Raw genomic sequence first — 26,763 nt, forward strand, 5'->3', positions numbered from 1 at the left:
AGAGGTGTTCTTAATGTTTCTATACTCAGTATATATATTTGTTTTTACTCAAACCATCCGCTATATATTGGGTGACATGAAAATATAGATCTTTGGCCACGCTCACCAGTGGTGGAAAACGAATATATACTGAACAAAAATATAAATGCAATAATTTCAACGATTTTACTGAGTTACAGTTCGTATAATGAAATCAATCAATTGAAATAAATGTATTAAGACCTAATCTACGGATTCCACATGACTGGGCATGGGTGGCGTTTTTTACATATGCACAAAAATCGTATTTCTCAGAAATGTTGTGCACAAATTTGTTGACATCCCTGTTAGTGAGCCTTTCTCCTTTGCCGGGTGGCAGAATGGCTTCATGTGCCTATCTCTTTCAGCCGTTGTGCCGCAGCTGCCTCTGCTCATGGCTTCACCTACCACCACGCCAAACAGGACCGCTCAATTCTGTCTCTGTGGCTGGGAGATTGGCAGAGCAGGCTGCTCGGGTTTGCTACTCATGAGAATGGAGTGGCAGGTAGTATAATCCTTGTATAACCTGACCTATGTCACAGGTTTATACTGCTCAGAATCAGGTCTGCTTCAGGTATCTTAAAGCCTTTGCACACATGCTTGTGCAGAAATATTCATGGGGCAAATATCAGTTATTTCAAATTTAGTTTGTGTTTGACATGCAAACAAATAGACTTGGGCTGTGTGGGGGTGGACAACAATGTTCAGGGGAGGGAACAGCACGTTGGATGGCAGTTTTTGATATTTTATAAACACCAACACAATCATCCACCAGGTGGCATGCTGTTTCCTTTATCCCTCCCCCAAAGTGGATGCAAGCATGTCAGAACATGTCTGTGGAAGGAGGATGGCCAAAACCTGGTCCACATGGTCTGATGGCATGTTGCCAACAGTGATTTGCGGGACCCCACCATTGTGACTGTAAGTGTGTTAGAGTTTTAGTGTCAAACCGAGCAACCAGCTCCTTTCCCTGAAGATATTTTGGGGTCAAAAACGAATTGGTGAGTGTACCAATAACCGTGCCACTTAGTTAGGTCCAAAAATATTGGCACTGTTGATAAAGATTACTAAAATAAATATGACAAATAATGAGCTAAATTGCATGTGAAAAAAATGTGTGACGAATATATTATGTTATACAAATACATTTGCTCAGAGAAAGAGATTTTGTTTAATAAGTAGTATAATTTTTTTTGAAAAAGATAGGGGTCAAAATTATTTCCACGTCTGTTTTCAATACCTTTCAAAAACTCACCTTCCGAGGATAATGGCACTGAGCCTTTTTCTAAAACGTTTTATGAGAATGGAGAACACACTGGGAGATTTGTTAGACCACTCCTCCATACAGAATCTTTTCAGAACCTTGATATCCTTTGTCTGCGCCAATGGACTGCCCTATTCAATTCAAACCACAGGTTTTCAATGGGGTTTAAGTACAGACTTGATTTTGTGGTCATTTAACCATTGCGAATGACAGGCACATCGATCTGCAGGTTGAACATGGTGAGATTAAAGACTCCTAAATTGAGTGTTAGGATTTATGTTTATGCACTATAGCCTGTTAGCATATTGTTTTGTTACACACACACACACAAACAATACTGATGTGTGTGTAAAGACTGACCAACATTGAGTGACAGGCCATAAAAACTGTGGTCAATCTGGAGAGGGGAGGGGTGCATCTCTCTAGGCCAAACAGGGAGGGTAGATTACTGGACAATACCATATTAGGAACTGTTTCAGTGTAGACAGACACAAGACGGATCTAATCTACACAACGACCAGATGACATCTGAAAGAAGGGGACCAGTCTGAGTAACGGTGATAGGCTGGGCAAAGTCTAAACCGCGCTCAGCCTCTACTGTGATAGGCCAACAGATGTGTTGGAACTACGTCATCACGGTATAAGAACAGCTGTTTACGTACTTCCTGCCAGTTCCCTGATCTACCCTGCGCGGAGATACAGTGAACCCGTATATACGAAAATTGCATTTGCCATTTATTGTTTGCGTTAATTAAACATAATTAAAGAAAGTTAGCAGACCTTGCTTTTTATTTATCCTGATACCGGATGTGTTACACGCAGCGTTCACAATAGTGCAGTTTGTTTAGGTGATTTTACAGCTAACTAGCTACTTTACATGCTAATATTGTCTTTGGCATTATTGTAACCAGCTACGTTTGCTAGCTAGCCAGCCAGACAATAAAGAGAGCATTGCATTTGTATTCGACTTGAGCTTGTCACGTTCCTGACCTATTTCTGTTAGTTTGTTATATGTGTTAGTTGGTCAGGACGTGAGTTTGGGTGGGCATTCTATGTTTTCTGTTTCTATGTTGGTTTATGGGTTGCCTGGTATGGCTCTTAATTAGAGGCAGGTGTTTGGCGTTCCTCTAATTAAGAGTCATATTTAGGTAGGTGTTTTCACAGTGTTCGTTGTGGGTGATTGTCTTCTGTGTTTGTGTATGTCGTTGCGCCACACGGGACTGTTTTCGGTTTGTTTGTTCATCGTTCATTTTGTGTAGCCTATTTTCTCTATTCGTGCGTTCTTCATGTTTTATGTAAGTTCGTCGTCTAGGTCTGTCTACACCGTTTATTTGTTTTGTTAGTGTATTAGTCGAGTTCATGTTTTTCTTTAATAAATCATGTCGACAAACTCCGCTGCGCCTTGGTTCAATCCATGTTCCTCCTCTTCTGTTGAAGAGGAGGAGGAAAGCCGTTACAGAATCACCCACCAATCCAGAACCAAGCGGCGTGAGTTCGAGCAGGATTCTACACAGGTATCATGGACTTGGGAGGAGATATTGGATGGGAGAGGTCCATGGGCACGGCCGGGAGAATATTGCCGTCCCAAAGCTGAGCTGGAGGCAGCGAAAGCAGATAGGCGGTGGTATGAGGAGGCAGCTAGGAGACGTGGCTGGAAGTCCAAGAGGAGACCCCAAAAATTTCTTGGGGGGGGGGCTAAGAGGTAGTGGGGGTTAAGGGTTAGTGGGCTTAAGGGCAGGTAGGAGACCTGCGCCCATTTCCCAGGCTTACCGTGGAGAGCGGGAGTACGGGCAGGCGCCGTGTTACGCAGTAGAGCGCACGGTGTCTCCTGTACGAGTGCATAGCCCAGTGCGGGTTATTCCACCTCCCCGCACTGGTAGGGCTAGATTGGGCATTGAGCCAGGTGTCATGAGGCCGGCTCAACTCGTCTGGTCTCCAGTGCGTCTCCTCGGGCCGGCTTACATGGCACCAGCCTTACGCATGGTGTCCCCGGTTCGCCTACATAGCCCGGTGCGGGTTATTCCACCTCCCCGCACTGGTCGGGCGACGGGGAGCATTCAACCAGGTAAGGTTGGGCAGGCTCGGTGCTCAAGGGAGCCAGTACGCCTTCACGGTCCGGTATTTCCGGCACTACCTCCCCGCCCCAGCCCAGTACCACCAGTGCCTACACCACGCACCAGGCTTCCAGTGCGTTTTCAGAGCCCTGTGCCTCCTCCACGCACTCTCCCTATAGTGCGTGTCTCCAGCCTAGTGCCTCCAGTTCCGGCACCGCGCACTAAGCCACATGTGCGTCTCCTAAGTCCTGTGCACACTGTTGTTTCTCCCCGTACTCATCCTGATGTGCGTGCACTCAGCCCGGTGCCACCAGTGCCGGTACCACGCACCAGGAATATAGCACGCTTTGAGAGTCCAGTGTGCCCTGTCCCTGCTCCCCGCACTAGGCTTGAAGTGCGTGTCCTCAGTCAGGTGCCTCCAGTTACGGCACCACGCACCAAGCCTACAGTGCGTCTCAGCCGGCCAGAGTCTGCCGTCTGCCCAACGGCGCATGAACTGCCTGTCTGCCATGAGCCTGCAAAGCTGCCCGTCTGCCATGAGCCTACAGAGCCTTCCGCCAGACAGGAGCAGCCAGAGCCTTCCGCCAGACAGGTGCAGTCTGAGCCATCCGTCTCCCCAGCGCCGTCTGAGCCATCCGTCTCCCCAGCGCCGTCTGAGCCATCCGTCTGTCCTGAGCCATTAGAGCCGCCCGTCTGTCCCGAGCCGTCAGAGCCGATAGTCAGTCAGGAGCCACTAGAGCCAGTTATCAGTCAGGATCTGCCAGAGCCGCCAACCAGACAGGATCTGCCAGAGCCGCCAACCAGACAGGATCTGCCAGAGCCGCCAACCAGACAGGATCTGCCAGAGCCGCCAACCAGACAGGATCTGCCAGAGCCGCCAACCAGGCAGGATCTGCCAGAGCCGCCAACCAGACAGGATCTGCCAGAGCCGCCAACCAGACAGGATCTGCCAGAGCCGCCAGTGAGCCATGAGCGTCCAGAGCCGCCAGCGAGCCATGAGCGTCCAGAGCCTTCAGCGAGCCATGAGCGTCGAGAGCCGTCAGCGAGCCATGAGCGTCGAGAGCCGCCAGCCAGCCATGAGCGTCGAGAGCCGTCAGCCAGCCATGAGCGTCGGGAGCCGTCAGCCAGCCATGAGCGTCGGGAGCCGTCAGCCAGCCATGAGCGTCGAGAGCCGTCAGCCAGCCATGAGAATCCAGAGCCGTTAGCCAGTCATGAGCTGTCCCTTAGCCCGGAGCGGCTATTTACCCAGAACTGCCCCTCAGTCCAGAGCTGTCTCTCTGTCCGGAGCTGCCTTTCAGTCCGGAGTTGCCCCTCTATCCTGATCTACATCTCTATCCTGAGCTACCTCTCTATCCTGATCTATCCCTCTCTCTTGAGCTATCCCTCTGTCTTGATCTATCCCTCTGTCCCGGTGCTGCCCCTGTTGTTGATGTTACCAAAAGGATTTTGTGGGGGTAAGATGAGGGTGGACATTCATAGGGGGAGATGGAAGCTGGGATTGACTATGGTGGGGTGGGGACCTCGCCCGGAGCCTGAGCCACCACCGTGGTCAGATGCCCACCCAGACCCTCCCCTAGACTTTGTGCTGGTGCGCCCGGAGTTCGCACCTTATGGGGGGGGTTATGTCACGTTCCTGACCTATTTCTGTTAGTTTGTTATATGTGTTAGTTGGTCAGGACGTGAGTTTGGGTGGGCATTCTATGTTTTCTGTTTCTATGTTGGTTTATGGGTTGCCTGGTATGGCTCTTAATTAGAGGCAGGTGTTTGGCGTTCCTCTAATTAAGAGTCATATTTAGGTAGGTGTTTTCACAGTGTTCGTTGTGGGTGATTGTCTCCTGTGTTTGTGTATGTCGTTGCGCCACACGGGACTGTTTTCGGTTTGTTTGTTCATCGTTCATTTTGTGTAGCCTATTTTCTCTATTCGTGCGTTCTTCATGTTTTATGTAAGTTCGTCGTCTAGGTCTGTCTACACCGTTTATTTGTTTTGTTAGTGTATTAGTCGAGTTCGTGTTTTTCTTTAATAAATCATGTCGACAAACTCCGCTGCGCCTTGGTTCAATCCATGTTCCTCCTCTTCTGATGAAGAGGAAGAAGAAAGCCATTACAGAGCTGCAACAGATTTCCACATATTTTCCCCCATGTTGCTACCAACCTTATTATAATACCAAAATGAAACATTTGTTCACAAAAAAAATATTATTCTCAGTGTTATTTAACACTAAATTTAAAGGAATGAGTTGTTTTGGGAGAGTTTTTCCTTGATTCGGGACCCAAGCTGTCAACCACAGCAGCCAACAGTTTTACATGAGAGGAAGTCCCTTGTTGATTACTTGGTTTGTTGCGTCATTCCCGAGTTTACGAACAGACGCTGTCACTGCCTTTGGAGGAAAATGTTCTCCCCCTCCACAGCTAACCTAATTATAGCTTCTCAGTCCGGTACCCGGGCAATCTCCTGTGATGTGCCCGGTGCCGGCTGGGGGATGACATCAATTTCCACACGGAAGGCCAAGTCGGGGATTAGACGACCCATCCCTCGTCACACATCTGGGGGATTCATTCAAGGACTAGAGTGTGTCCTGGTGAGACACCGTCCGGAAAAAACAAGGGCCCATTTCCTTCGCCCTGGAGCTGTCAACAGAGGCACATAGCTGGCCCTCTTAGTCACAACCCACTGGGCACAAACTTTTGTTCAACATCTAGTTTTGATTTACATTTGGTTGAGTTGTCAACTAAACGTGAATTTAACGTGAAATCAACAAAAAGGTTAAAAGTTGGGTGAAAAAATATGAAATTCCCTTACATTGATTACTTTTTTCAAATCGAATCAGTTTCCACATTGATTCAACGTCATCAAATTGCATTTTTGGGTTGAAATGACATGGAAACAATGTTGATTTACCCATTTTTTGCCCAATGGGAACCTGTTGAAAAAGGGGTTTAGTTATCAAAAAAAGACTGTGCTCCCACTAGGCCAAAAGGGATGGCAAACGTTTCACAACTGTTACCGAGTCACCCTCTCTGTTTCACTACAGACTATGTCAACACAGACTGTACAATGTAGGAAGGACCTTGACATTTGTCACTACCTTTACTCACTTAGGATGAGTTATTGATAATAAATTGCAATATTACCTTGTTTTCTAGTCTGGCCTGGCCATGGTGGTATATATAGTCCAGCATTTGTTGACGCAACTAAGTATACCTCACTGTAAGAGAATAGCGTCTGAATATCGGTCAAGTTCCTGATGTTTTTCGAGTTGTTGTGTTGGCTCCTCTCTCTGGCAGGCTGAATAAAGCCCGGCCCCAGGGCACTTAGTGCACACTCCACATGGGTCAGTTTAATGAAACCTTTTCATGTTCTCTCAAACCCAATAATAATTACCTGGTCGGAAGTCAGTTTTCTGGAAGCTGTCGTCAAGGTTCTTTGGAGTATGGACCAGCACATAGATACTAGCCTTCTGGAATGATTGCATAATTATCTTTATTAGCATGTTGTTATGATGATGGTAGGTATTTACTGTAGTTGGCTAGTAACTTTTTTCTATCCATCAAGGTGCAGTCATTGATTAGTCAAATGTTAAGGTTGTCGTCGTTCAAGATAAAAAACAAGGTACTGGACTGTTTCTCTGCCTGTCATGTTTTATGTATTACATAAGGCTCAACTTGAAACTTGTTTTCTTTTATGACATATGTCGACTTCTATTAGGGACCAATCCTTAATAATCTATTGGACACACTGTCACATCTGCTCCTGCTACGCCCTCTGGTGTTCATCCAGTGTTTTCTTTACCTGCAGTTACTCCCCCAGTACACTCTCTCGCCCTCTCTGTGTGATTGTGTGGTTGGAGACAGGTGTGCTGGAGTCAGAGCAAATCCCTTCCAGCTGCAACTCGTTCCATAATCAAGACCTTTACAAATATTCAGTCCTGCCACTTCCACTCTGCCAGATCGTAATCTCTGCTCAGTCAGTTATTATTCTAGCCATTTATGATTATGCAAGATCCTGTTACGCTGTTGTGCCTGTTTCCCTGCCTGACACCGTTTATCCTCTCATTGCATTTACTGCTCTGTCTCTTGCTCCAGTCTCCTGTTCCACATCTCACCACCCAACTACCTTGCTCTGGATTTTACTCACCATCACTACCTTGGATTCCCCTTGGGATCTGTTAAGCATTTTCTACTCAGCCAACTCCAACCTCTGTCTCCACATTGGTTTTTCTGCAACTCATCCGAGCTTCCCCGGATCTGCACTCCATATCTCTCTGTGTAACAAATATTTTGGTTCATTCATCCCTGTTTCCTCATCTGAGTCTGCTCTTGGGTTCCCCGGTGTCGCGCCGCTTAACACGCACCCGTGTGTCAATCTAATGAACATCATTTTAAAAATCCCCCTTAATCTATCAGTTTAAAGTAGAGATAACTTTCAGCATGAGCTGCGTCTCAATCCACTGCATCCGCCTATGTTGGTCTCCCGCATCTGTGGTGGAAGGTGGCTGAGCTACAGTGCCTTGCAAAAGTATTCATCCCCCTTGGTTATTTTCCTATTTTGTTGCATTACAACCTGTAATTTAAATTGATTTTTATTTGGATTTCATGTAATGGACAGACACAAAATTGTCCAAATTGGCGAAGTGAAATGTAAAAAATAACTTGTTTCAAATAATTATATAAAAAATGATAACAAAGTGGTGTGTGTATGTATTCACCCCCTTTGCTAAGAAGCCCCTAAATAAGATCTGGTGCAACCAATTACCTTCAGAAGTCACATAATTAGTTAAATAAAGTCCTTCTGTGTGCAATCTAAGTGTCACATGATCTGTTACATGATCTCAGTATATATACACATCTTCTGAAAGGCCCCAGAGTCTGCACCCCACTAAGCAAGGGGCAACACCCTGTAAGCGGCACTATGAAGACCAAGGAGCCCTCCAACCAGGTCAGGGACAACGTTGTGGAGAAGTACAGATCAGGGTTGGGTTATAAAAACATATCCGAAACTTTGAACATCCCACGGAGCACCATTAAATCCATTATTAAAAAATGTAATGAATATGGCACCACAACAAACCTGCCAAGAGAGGGCCGCCCACCAAAACTCACGGACCAGGCAAGGAGGGCATTAATCAGAGGGGCAACAAAGAGACCCAAGATATCGGGGTGGCAGGTAGCTTAGTGGCATTGGGCCAGTATCCGAAAGGTTCCAAGATCGAATCCCCCCGCTGACAAGGTAGAAATCTGTCATTCTGCCCCTGAACAAGGCAGTTAATCCAATGTTCCTAGGCCATCATTGTAAATAAGAATTTGTTCTTAACTGACTCCTAGTTAAAATTTAAAAAAATAACCCCGAAGGAGCTGCAAAACTCCACAGCGGAGATTGGCGTATCTGTCCATAGCCGTACACTCCACAGAGCTGGGCTTTATAAAAGAGTGGCCAGAAAAAAAAGCCATTACTTAAAGAAAAAAAAATTGCAAACGTATTTGGTGTTAGCCAAAAGGCATGTGGGAGACTCCCGAAAATCGTTCTTCTCCCTCTGTAGTGTCCTAAAGGTTTGGCCTACTAACTAATATAACCCCACGGTTACCTTCAGACGGTACCCATACAAATGAATGGAAGTATGGAGGTCGTTTTTCTGGCAACAAAAATAAGGGGTAAAATGTGTCCAAAAAAACAAAAATATTTCCCAAGCTTTCTTATATCTCCTAGATATAGGACAGACACTTCAAAACCTTATTCCTTATGATATATTTGTTGACTGTCTTTTTTTGGCATTAATTAATGTGTTATTCAAAGTGTTTCTATTGGTTATAGTAGTAAAGGACAAATTCTATATTTATCAAATTATTTTGTATGATCCATGTAGCTATCTTTAAACAATTCCATATGTTAGCTTAGTAGAACCCCCCCCCCCTCATGCACACTGGTTGCATCAAGCCAAATGCGTTCTGGCAGAAGTCCATTCATTTAATTGGGAGGCAAATCGCACTGCTGCGACTCATCTGTAGGCATAGTTTGTGGTGCTTGGCACTGCTGCAGTGTGTCGCATGCATTGGATTTTTTTCAACTTGTGCTTGCTTCACCGTGCGGGACCAGTAGAAAACCCACAAAGAAGTTTCTAATGTGTAGTGTGACAGTTTTTGTTGTGATGCGGCACATGGATTGTGAAGACTACGTAAAATGTACCGTACAGCATTAACCTGTGTGCACGCAGTCTTAGACTTTGAGGTTAAAAGTGTCAGTGTAGGGAAGTACAACTAAACCATTGTGAGATTTGTTACTGAAACTTAAGCTTTTCAGCCACAGTGATACTGTCTGAACTCTGGAACTCAATGTGCCTCTTCAATCGACACTGAGCGGTAAATGGCTGTAGTTGTTTTCCTTCCTTTCCACTGTTATAAATGGCTATCATTATCTGTGTTTATTTAGGCAGGTTTCCTGGCATCTTCTGGCCCTCAGCCTGTCTCTCTCCATGGGGAGAATTCATCTCCTCTCACAGACTTTACCTTGACTTCTGCTGCAGCACCGTCTCACTTAGCATAGCTCCCCACAGCATTACGCAACCTCAAGCAAACATCCTTAACTCCTGCTTGTGTATGCTGAGTACACCAAACATTTCATACATTGCCATCATCTGTTCTCTTAAAGACTTCACCGGTATTTCTGAAGCAATTTGCAGTGTGAAGGTATCAACACAGGACTCAATGGCAACTCTTTGGTTGAATATTTCTCAGTGTACCCAATCACTGCAATAAATGTCAGGCGCAGTGCTTACATTCACTGTAATATTTTATTTATTTCACCTTTATTTAACCAGGAAGGCCAGTTGAGAACAATTTCTCATTTACAACTGCGACCTGGCCAAGATAAAGCAAAGCAGTGCGACAAAAACAACAGCACAGAGTTACACATAAACAAACGTCAATAACAGTCAATAACACAATAGAAAAAAAACAGAAAAATCTATGTACAGTGTGTGCAAATGTAGAAGAGTAGGGAGGTAGGCAATAAATAGTAGGCAATAAATGGCAGGCAATAAATAAATAATTACAATTTAGCATTAACACTGAAGTGATAGATGGGCAGTTGATGTGCAAGTAGAGATACTGGGGTGCAAAAGAGCAAGAGGGTAAGTAATAATATGGGGATGAGGTAGTTGGGTGTGCTATTTACAGACTGGCTGTGTACAGGTACAGTGATAGGTAAGTTGCTCTGACAGCTGATGCTTAAAGTTAGAGAGGGAGATATAAGACTCCAGCTTCAGTGATTTTTAACAATTCATTCCAGTCATTGGCAGCAGATAACTGGAAGGAAAGGCAGCCAAAGGAAGTGTTGGCTTTGGGGATGACCAGTGAAATATACCTGTTGGAGCGTGTGCTACGGGTGGGTGTTGCTATGGTGACCAGTGAGCTTAGATAAGGCGGGGATTTATCTAGCAAAGACTTATAGATGACCTGGAGCCAGTGGATTTGGCGACGAATATGTAGTGAGGGCCAGACAACGAGAGCATACAGGTCGCAGTGGGGGGTAGTATATGGTGCTTTGGTGTCAAAACGGATGGCACTGTGATAGTAAACTGGATGTAGTCTGAGTAGAGTGTTGGAGGCTATTTTGTAAATTACATCGCCAAAGTAGAGGATTTGTAGGATAGTCAGTTTTGACGGGGGGTATGTTTGGCAGCATGAGTGAAGGAGGCTTTGTTGCGAAATAGGAAGCCGATTCTAGATTTAATTTTGGATTGGAGATGCTTAATGTGAGTCTGGAAGGAGAGTTTACAGTCTAACCAGTTGAAGCGTTGAAGCTCGTTTGGAGGTTTGTTAGCACAGTGTCCAAAGAAGGGCCAGATGTATACAGAAGGGTTTCGTATGCGTAGAGGTGGATCAGAGAATCACCAGCATCAAGAGCGACATCATTGATATATACAGAGAAAAGAGTCGGCCCGAGAATTGAATCCTGTGGCACCCCCATAGAGACTGCCAGAGGTCCGGACAACATGCCCTCCAATTTGACACACTGAACTCTATCTGAGAAGTAGTTGGTGAACCAGGTGAGGCAGTCATTTGAGAAGCCAAGGCTATTGAGTCTGCCGATAAGAATGCGATGATTAACAGAGTTGAAAGCCTTGGCCAGGTTGATGAAGACGGCTGCACAGTACTGTTTTTTATCGATGGCGGTTATGATATCGTTTAGGACCTTGAGCGTGGCTGAGGTGCACCCATGACCAGCTCGGAAACCAGATTGCATAGTGGAGAAGGTACTGTGGGATTCAAAATGGTCCGGTGATCTGTTTGTTAACTTAGCTTTCCAAGTTTTTAGGAAGGCAGGGCAGGATGGATATAGTTTTATAACAGTGTGGGTCTAGAGTGTCTCCCCCTTTGAAGAGGGGAATGACCGCGGCAGCTTTCCAATCTTTGGGGATCTCAGTCGATATGAAAGAGAGGTTGAACAGGCTAGTAATAGGGGTTGCAACAATTTCGGCGGATAATTTTAGAAAGAGAGGGTCCAGATTGTCTAGCCCAACTGATTTGTAGGGATCCAGATTTTGCAGCACTTTCAGAACATCAGCTGTCTGGATTTGGGTGAAGGATAAGCGGGGGGGGGGCTTTGGGAAAAAAATGCTTATTGAAATTAGCGATAATTTATCGGTGGTGACAGTGTTTCCTATCCTCAGTGCAGTAGGCAGCTGGGAGGAGGTGCTCTTATTCTCCATGGACTTTAGTGTCCAAACCTTTTTGGAATTAGTGCTACAGGAAGCAAATTTCAATTTGAAAAAGCTTGTAGGACGGCCGGGTGTTAAGCATGTCCCAGTTTAGGTAATGTAACAGTACAAACTCTGAAGATAGATGGGGGGCGATCAATTCACATATGGTGTCCAGGGCACGGCTGGGGACTGAAGGGGGTCTATAACAAGCGGCAACGGTGAGAGACTTCTTTCTGGAGAGGTGGTGTAACGTTCGTCATCGGGAGAAGGAGAGGGGGACCAAGGTGCAGTGTGGTAAGTGTTCATTATTTTAATAAAACAACTGAACACTGAACAAAACAACAAAAAATGACAAACAAACAGTCCTGTAAGGTGACGAAAAACACTAAACAGAAAATAATCACCCACAACTCAAAGTGGGAAAACAGGCTACCTAAATATGGTTCTCAATCAGAGACAACGATAGACAGCTGCCTCTGATTGAGAAGCACACACAGCCAAACACAAAGAAATAGACAACATAGACATACAAACATAGAATGCCCACCCACATCACACCCTGACCAAACAAAAAATAGAAACTTACAAAGCAATCTATGGTCAGGGCGTGACAGGTGGATTTTTAAAAGTAGAACCTCGAATTGTTTGGGCACAGACCTGGATAGTATGACAAAACTCTGCAGTAGATTGCAACTCCGCCCCCTTTGGCAGTTCTATCTTGTCGGAAAATGTTATAGTTAGGGATGGAAATTTCAGGATTTTTGGTGGCCTTCCTAAGCCAGGATTCAGACACTGCTAGGACATCTGGGTTGGCAGAGTGTGCTAAAGCAGTGAATAAAACAAACTTAGGGAGGAGGCTTCTAATGTTAACATGCATGAAACCAAGACTTTTACGGTTACAGAAGTCAACAAATAAGAGCGCCTGGGGAATGGGAGTGATACTGGGGGCTGCAGGGCCTGGGTTAACCTCTACATTACTAGAGGAACAGAAGAGGAGTAGGATAAGGGTACGGATAAAGGCTATAAGAACTGGTCGTCTAGTGCGTTCGGAACAGAGAGTAAAATGACCAGATTTCTGGGCGCGGAAGAATAGATTCAAGGCATAATGTACAGACAAGGGTATGGCAGGATGTGAGTACAGTGGCGGTAAACGTACGCATTGAGTGACGATGAGAGAGGTTTTGTCTCTAGAGGCACCATTTAAACCAGGTGCGGTCACCGCATGTGTGGAGGGTGGAACAAAAGAGCTAGCTAAGGCATATTGAGCAGGGCTGAAAGCTCTACAGTGAAATAAGACAAAAATCACTAACCAGAACAGAAATAGACAAGTCATATTGACATTAGGGAGAGGCATGTGTAGCCGAGTGATCATAGGCTCCAGTGAGTAGCTAGGCGAGCAGGAGACACGGCGATTCAGACAGCTAGCAGGCCGGGGCTAGCAGATGGGCCTCAGGGGGACGTCGCAATGGAAGGGCCTGTTGAAACCCCCTCGGACGGTTACGTCGGCAGACCAGTCGTGATGGATCGGCGGGGCTCCGTGTCGGCAGCAAAGGGTCCCGGCCAATTGGAAAAAGAGGTATTGAAGCCCAGGAATTGAGTGGTTTAATATGACCATCAGTCAATTTATTCAGACAATTACAGCATCGTGGCATGTCATTTATGATACGACACTTTTGCCTCATGACATCACGTCAGCAAGTCTGTCCCGAGTTACTAAACATCACTTGTAGGAACGCTTACAGAAGAATACGTTTCAGGGATACATTATTTCTGCAATTCTAGTTATTGTAGGAAACAGAGGTGAGCGGTCAGTGTTTGGGAAGTAAGAGGAGTGTCATCATTTACTGGAAGAGGGCCTCATACACTCAGTCTGGCCCTTGGCCATTGGCAGAGTTTGGCAGGCTAAGGCCATCCAGAGCTTCTCTAGGGTTGTGTTTCCTGAAAGTGAACCTCTCTGGGCCATTATCACTGACATCTGCACCAAGACAGCAAACATAGCATACAGAAAAGAATGCCTGGTAATTGCGTTGTAGCTAGGTGATTTGTGGCAGAGACAAAGGATTTGTCATTTGCCGTATTGAAATCTGATGAAATAATGTGCAATGGGTTGACGTAGGTTTTAGAACAATATGAGTCATTGGCTGTTGAATTGGGATAAGAATTACGATCATGATTCTTAATTGCTATTTGGTCCATTTGTACTTTTCTGACGTGTGATGTGGTTATAACCAGTAGGCCAACCTGTATCTAGAACCACAGCCACTTTACCAGAACACAATTTGGTAAACCACACAAAACTTTATGTATATTGTTAAGAAACGTTTATTCTTGAATTTTCCTATCTTGTTGCAGATATAAGTAGCTTCAACAAATATAGCACTGTAGGTATGTATGTTTACAAAAATAAATCAAATTATGAAAGCTTTACTGTTCATCAAAACTTTGAACAAGATCAAGCAAATCAAATACAGAAAAATATTGTTTTATAATTGCAAACAAAAAGTAGAATTTTAATTAAGCTACAATAAATGTATACAACTACTTCACCATTTAAACAGCAGTGATCTGTCTTTAAATATAGTTTAAGAGTGGTGAAACTAAAGACCAAACTTAATTGCTTAGATTTTCTCAAGAATAACAACATACAATCACATCAAAATTAATATTTAGCGCATCGGGCAGAATCCTATCTTTACATCTGAGTACAAAGCATAACTTTTAACATTAAAGCATACATTTGACAAGTGTGAATTAGGTGGATGTAAGTTAGGATTTGAGCCCATGCACATACAATTGTAACATACTTATCAATGCTGAAGGACACTGGAGTACACTTTCACAAATAAAAGACTTGGATGCAGCCCATTCAATTTGCATCCTAATTCAAAGTATATTATTGTGACTTAACTTCAGACAGTAAATGCATGGAAGTTCCCTGGAGGGCTCTCTGATCCAGGAGAAAACATTGGTCAGTGATGCAACCACATAACGTATACCATACATAGACAATATCTAAATGCATACACACATACATATTCATAGGAATGTTTACTTTTTGAAACTGCCTCCTCAGACATTCATATGAACTACACTCAAGCATATATCTAAACAATTTTAAGACTTAAAACAGACTTCAAATAAACGTTTTACTAGTTACAAGTTCAACTTGTTTTTTTAAGCAGCTTTTGGTACAAAGCCCCACCTACTGAAGCAGCATTGTATGTGATTAAAGTACAATCGAATTCCCTTTTTAGAACCAAATTTCATTTTCATGAATTACAATGTAAAAATGTTGTTAAGGGCGCTCACATTGTATCACACCATTTTTATTTGTGTCCAGTGAGCATTATCATGCAGTCAGATAAGATGTACAGTAATGGGGTTTTCAAAACAAAGATGTTTAAAGAACAGTACAAACATATAAAATCTCCTTTTGTTCTGTTTGTTTCTTTTCCAAGCCTTCACTGCGGTCCGTGAGGTCTTTGAGGAGACGGTAGTCCGCTCAGAGTTCAAGTCCCTCCTGAGCATCCGGCAGCAGCACAACCTCCCAGGTGCTTTTGGTATGTCCGACATGTACATCATCTGCCGCCTCAGCCCCCTCACATACGACATCAACTTCTGCACCCAGGAGTCCCTGCGCTGTGAGTGGCTGGAGCTAACCAAGACTAGCTCCACTACTCCTATCACTAGCCGCCTAGCCAGGCTTCTATTTCACGGCCTGAACCAGGGCTTCGACAAGATTGACCTGGTTATGGAGGAGCTGCCAGCTGTCTACTCAGGGAGGTTCTAACAGCTGCACCACAGGGTGCTGCCTCAGCACTTAAACACTAGACCTGAGGATAGGACCTGCCTAGCCTAGTGCATCGATGCTAATGGCACGAACACGTCAGTGCTATTCATATGAGCGTGTGGATGGCCTTTCACCATACTACTTGAAGTGTATATTTTTACAGACTGGAATAGGTTTTTCTGAACTGTTACACGGGAACGAGGGTGTAGCCAATGGTACCGATGATGACCACTGTAAAGGACATTTTTCACAAATCACAAGACGTACGTACCTCTTGTCTGTAAAGATAAAAAATATACACAATTTGAAGAAATAGGCTACTCTGTTTGGAAAGAACCTCAGGGCCACTAAGCTCTAAAATCAAATTAATCATTCATATGTTAAGATTGAGAGGTGCAATATCATATACTGTAGTATTGTACTAGGTCTACTGTTTGTGTTGCAATGACTTTAGAGTAATGGTGTGCTCGATTTATCTTTGCCAACCCAATGTTCTATTTAAAAGTTGGATCAAGTAAAGTTGTGGGCATGACCAAGCTAACCTGTACTGCAGTGCAGTAAAAAGCACATGTTTAAAGCCCAGAGCTACTAAGTGGCATCTTGTGTGTTATCACTTTCTTTTTCGTCTTAAATAATGTACCTTCAAAATTGTTAAACCACAAGCAGAGTATCAAAGTAAACTAGAATATTTGAAGCAGCTCTAGTCAAACTCACATTATATAGTTGAATTGAATTGCCGTTAAAGTACCTAACTACAGGATGATTATGTCGTCACAGTCATTTAATAGGCGCCATTGTATTTTTTCATGTCCTGTTTGTTTGTGTACAGCCAGGCTGACTTTAAGATTGGTACGACAAGGTGAGCTCAGCGTCTGGCCGACATGGGGAGAAAGAGAATGGCTTTTTGGCCGGGTCCAGTTTTGGATCCTGACTTGTACTGGCCAGTCCTTTTCAGTGCCACATACATTTCAGGGTACTTTCGAGAGCGGTAGGTGTTGTAGTTGTTACTCTCCAGCCTCTCCACAAAGTAGCATTCATCTGTTGTCCGTCTCTGAAGAGAGAGAGAATGTTCGAAAGATATAGCAAATCAGAGATCAATTTACAATACATTTGTTCATCCAGTTCTATTATTCTTTGATATACTTGATCCACTTTCATATTGTTAACTGAACCAATGATAAATGAAACTCCAATGAAACTCTTTTGAAAACTTGTCTTTGTCTTATGAAATAAAACGTAATGGGCAGGATTCTCAAACCCAGATGAATAAACCTACTCTTGAACTAAAAGCCATGTTCAATGGGGAATGTCCACCAGTGACAAGCTTTGGGCAATGATGGTTGTTTATATTATAAAAAAAGATCCACATTTCATGTACATAACTGGAGTTTAGCCTCGGTCTTAGCGGCCAGGGGAAAAGTTGAAATAAATGTAAGTTGAAATGATTAGTGTAGTGTTAGCTAGATACATAGTTGTCTTTGCTGTCTTTGTATCTAAGATAATTGTGTAGTTTAGAGTAATTATCGAGGTTACCTAGCCAGTTATCGAGGTTACCTAGCCAGCTACACTTTCAAACAAAGTCAACAACGCAGCCACTGCTAGCTAGCCTACTTCACCAGCCAGCAGTACTGTATCATTTTAATCATTTTAGTTAATAAGATTTTTGCAACGTAAGCTTAACTTTCTGAACATTCGAGACGTGTAGTCCACTTGTCATTCCAATCTCCTTTGCATTAGCGTAGCCTCTTCTGTAGCCTGTCAACTATGTGTCTGTCTATCCCTGTTCTCTCCTCTCTGCACAGACCATACAAACGCTTCACACCGCGTGGCCGCTGCCACTCTAACCTGGTGGTCCCAGCGCGCACGACCCACGTGGAGTTCCAGGTCTCCGGCAGCCTCTGGAACTGCCGATCTGCGGCCAACAAGGCAGAGTTCATCTCAGCCTATGCTTCCCTCCAGTCCCTCGACTTCTTGGCACTGACGGAAACATGGATTACCACAGATAACACTGCTACTCCTACTGCTCTCTCCTCGTCTGTCCACGTGTTCTCGCACACCCCGAGAGCTTCTGGTCAGCGGGGTGGTGGCACTGGGATCCTCATCTCTCCCAAGTGGACATTCTCTCTTTCTCCCCTGACCCATCTGTCTATCGCCTCCTTTGAATTCCATGCTGTCACAGTTACCAGCCCTTTCAAGCTTAACATCCTTATCATTTATCGCCCTCCAGGTTCCCTTGGAGAGTTCATCAATGAGCTTGACGCCTTGATAAGTTCCTTTCCTGAGGATGGCTCACCTCTCACAGTTCTGGGTGACTTTAACCTCCCCACGTCTACCTTTGACTCATTCCTCTCTGCCTTCTTCTTTCCACTCCTCTCCTCTTTTGACCTCACCCTCTCACCTTCCCCCCCTACTCACAAGGCAGGCAATACGCTTGACCTTATCTTTACTAGATGCTGTTCTTCCACTAATCTCATTGCAACTCCCCTCCAAGTCTCCGACCACTACCTTGTATCCTTTTCCCTCTCGCTCTCATCCAACCCTTCCCACTCTGCCCCTACTCGGATGGTATCGCACCGTCCCAACCTTCGCTCTCTCTCCCCCGCTACTCTCTCCTCTTCCATCCTATCATCTCTTCCCTCTGCTCAAACCTTCTCCAACCTATCTCCTGATTCTGCCTCCTCAACCCTCCTCTCCTCCCTTTCTGCATCCTTTGACTCTCTATGTCCCCTATCCTCCAGGCCGGCTCGGTCCTCCCCTCCTGCTCCGTGGCTCGACGACTCATTGCGAGCTCACAGAACAGGGCTCCGGGCAGCCGAGCGGAAATGGAGGAAAACTCGCCTCCCTGCGGACCTGGCATCCTTTTACTCCCTCCTCTCTACATTTTCCTCTTCTGTCTCTGCTGCTAAAGCCACTTTCTACCACTCTAAATTCCAAGCATCTGCCTCTAACCCTAGGAAGCTCTTTGCCACCTTCTCCTCCCTCCTGAATCCTCCCCCCCCCCCCTCCCTCTCTGCGGATGACTTCGTCAACCATTTTGAAAAGAAGGTCGACGACATCCGATCCTCGTTTGTTAAGTCAAACGACACCGCTGGTTCTGCTCACACTGCCCTACCCTGTGCTTTGACCTCTTTCTCCCCTCTCTCTCCAGATGAAATCTCGCGTCTTGTGACGGCCGGCCGCCCAACAACCTGCCCGCTTGACCCTATCCCCTCCTCTCTTCTCCAGACCATTTCCGGAGACCTTCTCCCTTACCTCACCTCGCTCATCAACTCATCCTTGACCGCTGGCTACGTCCCTTCCGTCTTCAAGACAGCGAGAGTTGCACCCCTTCTGAAAAAACCTACACTCGATCCCTCCGATGTCAACAACTACAGACCAGTATCCCTTCTTTCTTTTCTCTTCAAAACTCTTGAACGTGCCGTCCTTGGCCAGCTCTCCTGCGATCTCTCTCAGAATGACCTTCTTGATCCAAATCAGTCAGGTTTCAAGACTAGTCATTCAACTGAGACTGCTCTTCTCTGTGTCACGGAGGCGCTCCGCACTGCTAAAGCTAACTCTCTCTCCTCTGCTCTCATCCTTCTAGACCTATCGGCTGCCTTTGATACTGTGAACCATCAGATCCTCCTCTGCACCCTCTCCGAGTTGGGCATCTCAGGCGCGGCCCACGCTTGGATTGCATCCTACCTGACAGGTCGCTCCTACCAGGTGGCGTGGCGAGAATCTGTCTCCGCACCACGTGCTCTCACCACTGGTGTCCCCCAGGGCTCTGTTCTAGGCCCTCTCCTATTCTCGCTATACACCAAGTCACTTGGCTCTGTCATATCCTCACATGGTCTCTCCTATCATTGCTATGCAGACGACACACAATTAATCTTCTCCTTTCCCCCTTCCAGTTGGCGAATCGCATCTCTGCATGTCTGGCAGACATATCAGTGTGGATGACGGATCACCACCTCAAGCTGAACCTCGGCAAGATGGAGCTGCTCTTCCTCCCGGGGAAGGACTGTCCGTTCCATGATCTCGCCATCACGGTTGACAACTCCATTGTGTCCTCCTCCCAGAGTGATAAGAACATTGGCGTGATCCTGGACAACACCCTGTCGTTCTCAAATAACATCAAGGCGGTGACCCGTTCCTGTAGGTTCATGCTCTACAACATTCGCAGAGTACGACCCTGCCTCACACAGGAAGCGGCGCAGGTCCTAATCCAGGCACTTGTCATCTCCCGTCTGGATTACTGCAACTCGCTGTTGGCTGGGCTCCCTGCCTGTGCCATTAAACCCCTACAACTCATCCAGAACGCCGCAGCCCGTCTGGTGTTCAATCTTCCCAAGTTCTCTCACGTCACCCCGCTCCTCCGCTCTCTCCACTGGCTTCCAGTTGAAGCTCGCATCCGCTACAAGACTATGGTGCTTGCCTACGGAGCTGTGAGGGGAACGGCACCTCCGTACCTTCAGGCTCTGATCAGGCCCTACACCCAAACAAGGGCACTGCGTTCATCCACCTCTGGCCTGCTCGCCTCCCTACCTCTGAGGAAGTACAGTTCCCGCTCAGCCCAGTCAAAACTGTTCGCTGCTCTGGCACCCCAATGGTGGAACAAACTCCCTCACGACGCCAGGTCAGCGGAGTCAATCACCACCTTCCGGAGACACCTGAAACCCCACCTCTTTAAGGAATACCTAGGATAGGATAAAGTAATCCTTCTAACCCCCCCCCTTAAAAGATTTAGATGCACTATTGTAAAGTGGTTGTTCCACTGGATATCATAAGGTGAATGGACCAATTTGTAAGTCGCTCTGGATAAGAGCGCCTGCTAAATGACTTAAATTTAAATTTAAATTTTTAAATGAAAATTTAAATGTCAACACAAATGTTTAGTCATTGTGATATCCTCTAAATAAGCCATTTCATTTAGACATAATTAAATATAGTTGATTTTTACATGCTCTGTGGAGAAAAGGGAAAAGCTTGCAAAGCTGACAAAAAAATTTGAATAATTTTATTAATCCAGTAAAACACATCAGACCTCAATACCTCCATTGTTTCAGTGGAGATTCCAGAACAGTCACGTTCCTGACCTTATTTCCTTTGTTTAGTTGGTCAGGACGTGAACTGGGTGGGTATATTCTATGTTTTGTGTTTCATTGGTTTAGGTATGTATTATTGGCCTGATATGGTTCTCAATCCGAGGCAGGTGTTTTACGTTGTCTCTGATTGGGAACCATATTTAGGTATGCTGTTTTAACTGTTTGTTTGTGGGTGATTGTTCCTGTTCATTGCGTTTCTTTGTTTTCACTAGGTTCACATGTTCAGGTCTGTAGCGTCGTTGGTTTCATTCTGTTTATTGTTTTGTTCGTGTTTATGAAGTGTTCCAATAAATATGGAAACGTACCACGCTGCGATTTGGTCCTCCTCTCTTCCACCTAACGACGAGCGTTACATCCTGTTTAATGTCACACACTAATGAAGATATTTTTCAATAGTTTTACTAGATGTTTTGCCAAGTCAAAGATGTGTGAATAATCATACATTCTTAAATTAGTAAAACAAATTGTCAGTTCTAGTGGCCATGTGCAAGAAATAGATTTGCTCATGTCCAATAGAAATGAAGTAACTCCCAGTTTTATACCCTCTGACAGGTTTTTGTTATTACATTTTTGTTATTACATGAAATAATGGAGAAAAAAAATGATTATTCCTGTCCACGCTGATTTTGTGTTCATGTGGAAGATCTGATGACATCAATCACATCTGGCTCAAATATCTCTTGATAGCAGTGTCAACATAATTCCCTGCCCTATCCAACAACAGGGGGCCTGTTGTCCATTCAACCATGGCTACCTAGTATAGAGGATAACTTGTATGGCCCTACCTACCCCTACATGGAAGCAATCCCTGGCACTTATAACAGGCACACAGAATAAAAACAGTTGGAAGATAAATTCAGAGGGTAGCAACACTGGGAAAGACAAAAGTGTATTAATTTACATCGACTACAAAGTTCAATCCCTACGACCTAATATCTGAATATATATAGACTATCCATGCCGACATGGAAGGCAGTGCTAAAATGGAAACGTAAGGTGAAAAGACAAAGTGAGAAGTAATTGTTAAATGACTAGAGTGTATTAGAAAGTAAGCTTGATCTATACAGATGATCATGTGCATAAAGCTTGTGAGTGGGGCTGAATAAGGACAGGTACAGAACAACATACAGTACCTCCAGCTTCCAATTTAAACCTGAACACAACAGTCTATTTACAAAATGCTAACACCAAACTATAGCTTTCCCCCACCCTGAGAGAACGTGTGAGAACAGATCCTGGATGATTGACCACATCAGTGAAGGTGCCATGTCTGTAATGTGTCTGCCAGTGTGTGTCCATTGCCTAGTCTGTTTACTCAGGAAACAGGACAGGAAACACACCAGTCAGTTATCTGCTCTGACTTCTGCAGTATCCCAGAAGTACCTCTGTTCACTGCTACCACACTAACAAGTGTAATACGAAAGCAAAATCTGTTGTCAGTGTATATGACAAGATAATATTTGCTTTCAGCATGAACTTAATGAAAGCCCTTCATCTTAGGCATGGGACTGTCCCTGTTAGAGTAAAGCATGAGTTGTAGACCATGACAATACCAAAACAGATGGAATGGAGTTGCTTTGGTAGCTGTAAGGAAGGTAATGCTTACTCACCGCTCCAAACAGTCTTCCATCTGCATTCATGGCCAGATAGCGGTTGGCTGAGACCCCTTTGATTACTACTTCCCCCACTGAGGTCGCCTGGAGTTGAAGCTTATCTGAAGATGAAAAATTACTTTAGTCTCAGAGTGAATTGATAGCAACTCCATTGATGCTAGTTGTTAGTGGTGTTGAACAAGGACGGATAGAGCGGACTATTATACTGAACAAAAATATAAACGCAACATGTAAAGTGTTGGTACCATGTTTCATGAGCTAAAATAAAAGATCCCAGAAAAGGTCCCATATGCACAAAAACCTTATTTCTCTCAAATGTTGTGTACGTGTTTGTTTACATCCCTGTTAGTGAGCATTTCTCCTTTGTCAAGATAATCCATCCACCAGACAGGTGTGGCATACCTAGAAGCTAATTAAACAGCATGATTATTACAAAGGTGCACCTTGTGCTGGGAACAATAAAAGGCCTCTCTAAAATGTGCAGTTTTCACACAACGCAATACCACAGATGTCTCAAGTTGAGGAAAAGTGCAATTTGCATGCTGACTGCAGGAATGTCCACCAGAGCTGTTGCCAGAGCATTGAATGTTCATTTCTCTACCATAAGTCGCCTCCAATGTTGTTTTACAGTATTTGGCAATACGTCACAACTGCAGACCGTGTGTAACCACGCCAGCCCATGACCTCCAGATCTGGCTTCTTCACCTGCGGGATTGTCTGAGACCAGCCACCCGGGCAGCTGATGAAACTCTAATAAAACCCTTTTGTGGGAAAAAGCTGATTCTGATTGACTGGGCCTGGCTTCCCAGTGGGTGGGCCTAAGTCATTCCAGGCCCACCCATAGCTGTGCCCCTGCCTAGTCATGTGAAATCCATAGATTGGGGCCTAATTTATTTATTTTAATTGACTGATTTCTTTATATGAACTGTAATTCAGTGAAATCGTTGAAATTGTTGCATGTTGAGTTTATATTTTTGTTCAGTATATAACAGTGGCAAACAAGTTGATACAGTATTTTTTTGTAAAACTTCAGATAAGCAAGATAACCATTCGAAGTTGTGGTTCACCATTGTTCTTCACAGTTTTCACATTTTGAGAAACAATATTAATAATGCCGTAATAGTTATTGAAAGCTTGTATTTGGTTGAAGCGATCATCTTGTAAATACTCCAAACGTTTTGTGGAGTCAGATAAGCCTACGTGTGCTGCGCCAACGGAGCATATTTGAATAGCATATTTATAGCATCGTTTTTTAAAAACTAAACTAAAATAGAGTTCTTATCAAACAGACCTCATAAGGCAAGATAGTAAATGATGATACATTGTAAACTTCTATATAAGAGGCATCTGTGTGCACTTAGGGTTTGTTTAATGACTAATGTCATGACTAATGTTCCTCTCTGAAGGAATACATAATTAGTAGTTGTTGCATGCAAGGGAGCATCTAGTGTTTACTGAACATCTGTACAGCAGGTCTAGTGATCACAGCCCTAAGTGAAACTTTCGGCAATGCTTTATTTCATCATCGCTTGCTTTAATCATATTGAGGAAGCAAAGTCCTTTTCAATGGTTCTATTTGAATGAATGATCATGACAGAAAGTGCAGTTTAGTGAATGGGTTTAGTGTGGTGTATCCAGTTTAGTGTATGGGTTACTACTACGCTTACAGAATATTGTATATGCCTTGTTGATTGAAGATAAATGTTGCTGTAAAGTAAATGAGATGCTAATTGTTTTTCAATAATCGAAATGGCCAATGGCCTTTTCATTAAAACTAGTCAGTCTCTTGTCTCCATTCTTACTATAGTAGTTCATTGCTTGTGATGATTTTTGGACAGCTGTTTGATAGAACCTGTTCTAAGTCCCATCCCCTATCTGTCACTCAAGGATCTACTGAGCAGTGCTTCCTGTGACGAAAACCTCCTCTTCTACATGGGCCCCTTCTCCTCCTCCCAATTACTGATGTAATCTGAGAGACATACACTGAAGAAAACACAACTAGATAGTGAGTTATGAGGTGGTTTCAATGTGTGAGGTGGTTTCAATGTGTTGTTGCATGTTAAATTTAAAGCTAATCAATGATACTTTAATATTATACTGAATTGATAAGAACACAAACCTAGTGTTTCAATTTCTATCAATGGCCTTTATGTGGACTCGAGTTGGTCTATCTGTGTTAATGCACATTTCACAAGAAACACGAAACACATTTTAATTCTGGACATTTGAATTACATGTGACGTAATAGCAGTGACATTTAAAGAATGGCCATGTTACACACATCAAGATGACTTGAATGAGATCAAAACCCACCACATTCACGAAAGCACTTGCAAAGGCGAATGTAAAAGAACTACACGAACGACTGTCATTTGAATGCTGTAGAAGCCATAAATAAACACACTCATTTGTAAAATTCCATTCAGTCCTCCATGATTTCCCTCACGGTTACGTCCCTGTTACCCTTTAAACGCATAAAGAAGCTTAGTCTTCCATGCAAGGGACTGGAAGTACTTACTGTGGGGGTCGTTCTTATCTCTGATCCCGTCTACGCTTCCGTTAGAGTTTATCCTCAAGAAGTAGCCTCCGTTTTTACAGTACAACCTCTTGGGCTCCTTAAAGTTTCCTGGAAGGAAGCCGCCACTGCCTCCATCTTCAGGTGTGGCGGGTAGAGTGGTGATTTCTCCTGTGGCCATCTCCTCTTCCCTGCTGCTGCTGTGTGCTAGCAGTGCAGCAGCCCCACAGTAGCCTTATGCTAACTGCTGTCCCCTCCCTCCCCCAGCGAGCCTCACAGAGCCTGATTTTAGTTAACCCCCAGGGTCAGATAGTTTGTTTGAGAACACCCCTCTGTTGCAGCATGCCCTCTACTCCCAAACCGAGAGGAATCTAAGCGCTAGCAGCACTTGGAAAGGAGCTTGTTAGCCGCGACAGCAAGGTCCACCCCTCTCTGGCCTCTTCTCGTTCCTTTAAGAAAGTGCTAAGAGTTGATATTCGAGTGTAGTTTGGATGGGGATTTGTGTGTTCCACCTTCCATCGTCTTCTTCCTCCACTCTTAAGCGCTGAAATGTTTACAGCAGGGCAGCTGGCTGAAATATGGGGAGACTTTCCCTATGGGCCTCTGTTCGCATGCGCCCTCCGAGGCAAGCACACACACACACACATTTGCACAAGCCCACTTTGACGTTCTAACTGAACCAGCCAACCCTACACAGCACAAGCAGAGAAAGGAGGGTAAGACTGGGGCTTACTGATTGAACTGCGTCATAAGAGACCCTTGGCTTGTGCAACCTGAGTGGTGGCTTCAGCTTAGCTTCTTAGAACTTCTGGGTAGAATCAGTGATTCTGTGCCACATTATTGAAGAACAAATGAAATATGCAGCAGAAAGTACAATAGAGTAAATTACAATAGCTTGTCTAATTGAATTGAAGAAAATATGTAAATATTGAAGATTTGAAAGGACCCTTCACATAGAAACTCTATTTTGAGTTGTGAACAGTATGAAGCAGCTCATTTCAATTATACCATTTCAATATGTTTTACTTTTAATCAACTTTAACCAGAGTCAAAACTAAAAATGTCTGTTTTCAAAGTGTGCACTAGACACATACCAGAACACAGATTACTGTATTTTGATTAGATGCATGCATATCAATGAAACATTAAACCACAGGCCGACCACAATGGCTCAGCACAAAATAATACTTTCTATTCACTTGGCTATCCTCAGATGGACTGATAATCGTTTCAGAATCATTCCGTGTTGAAACTGTAGGTCTTTGTGTGGGCATTGTGTGCCAAGGGAATCATTTTCAGACACTACTTCACATACAAACGCATTCATCTCCAGGTACACTGTCTCACTCTCTGTTTGCCATGATGAAGCATCAGGCCTTGGTTTGCTTCAGACCCTCCTCCAATGTAGGTTGGGTTGTGAGCAGACATTTTAAAAAATTGGCCCTAGTTTGAACTTCCAAATTTGCCACTAGTTTGGTCCGACCCATTTCCTTCTCAGATGTCATGTTTTCATTGGTCATCACACCCCCACCCATTCACAGCAACACAACCATTGAGTGATGCTCGAGTTAAAATTCCTCTTGATTCCAAAGTAAAGCCCTCACCGTCTCTGTTACGATCCCTATGGAGCACCTTTGTTAGACTATGGCCAATGGAAATATGGTCAGTCAAAACAAGGTGACAAGCTCATAATTAAAGTTTACCGTTACATAAAAACAAGGCAGCT

The 26,763-nt window shown here is 44.4% G+C and overlaps 1 protein-coding gene and 1 pseudogene across 1 annotated transcript; one reads left to right on the forward strand and one right to left on the reverse strand.

Annotated features, from left to right (window-relative positions):
• The first annotated feature begins 250 nt into the window (after window positions 1-250).
• Window positions 251-15,891, forward strand: LOC129858639 (nucleoside diphosphate-linked moiety X motif 6-like; annotated as a pseudogene).
• Window positions 14,339-25,758, reverse strand: LOC129858163 (fibroblast growth factor 2-like). Its single transcript, XM_055927174.1, has 3 exons — window positions 25,041-25,758; window positions 22,520-22,623; window positions 14,339-16,873 (listed from the first exon to the last, which is right to left on the reverse strand). The coding sequence occupies exons 1-3, from the start codon at window positions 25,216-25,218 to the stop codon at window positions 16,688-16,690; spliced, it is 468 nt and encodes a 155-aa protein (XP_055783149.1). The 5' UTR covers window positions 25,219-25,758; the 3' UTR covers window positions 14,339-16,687.
• Between the last annotated feature and the right edge of the window lie 1,005 nt (window positions 25,759-26,763).

This window comes from Salvelinus fontinalis, chromosome 6 (assembly GCF_029448725.1).
Source record: "Salvelinus fontinalis isolate EN_2023a chromosome 6, ASM2944872v1, whole genome shotgun sequence".
NCBI lineage: Eukaryota > Metazoa > Chordata > Actinopteri > Salmoniformes > Salmonidae > Salvelinus > Salvelinus fontinalis.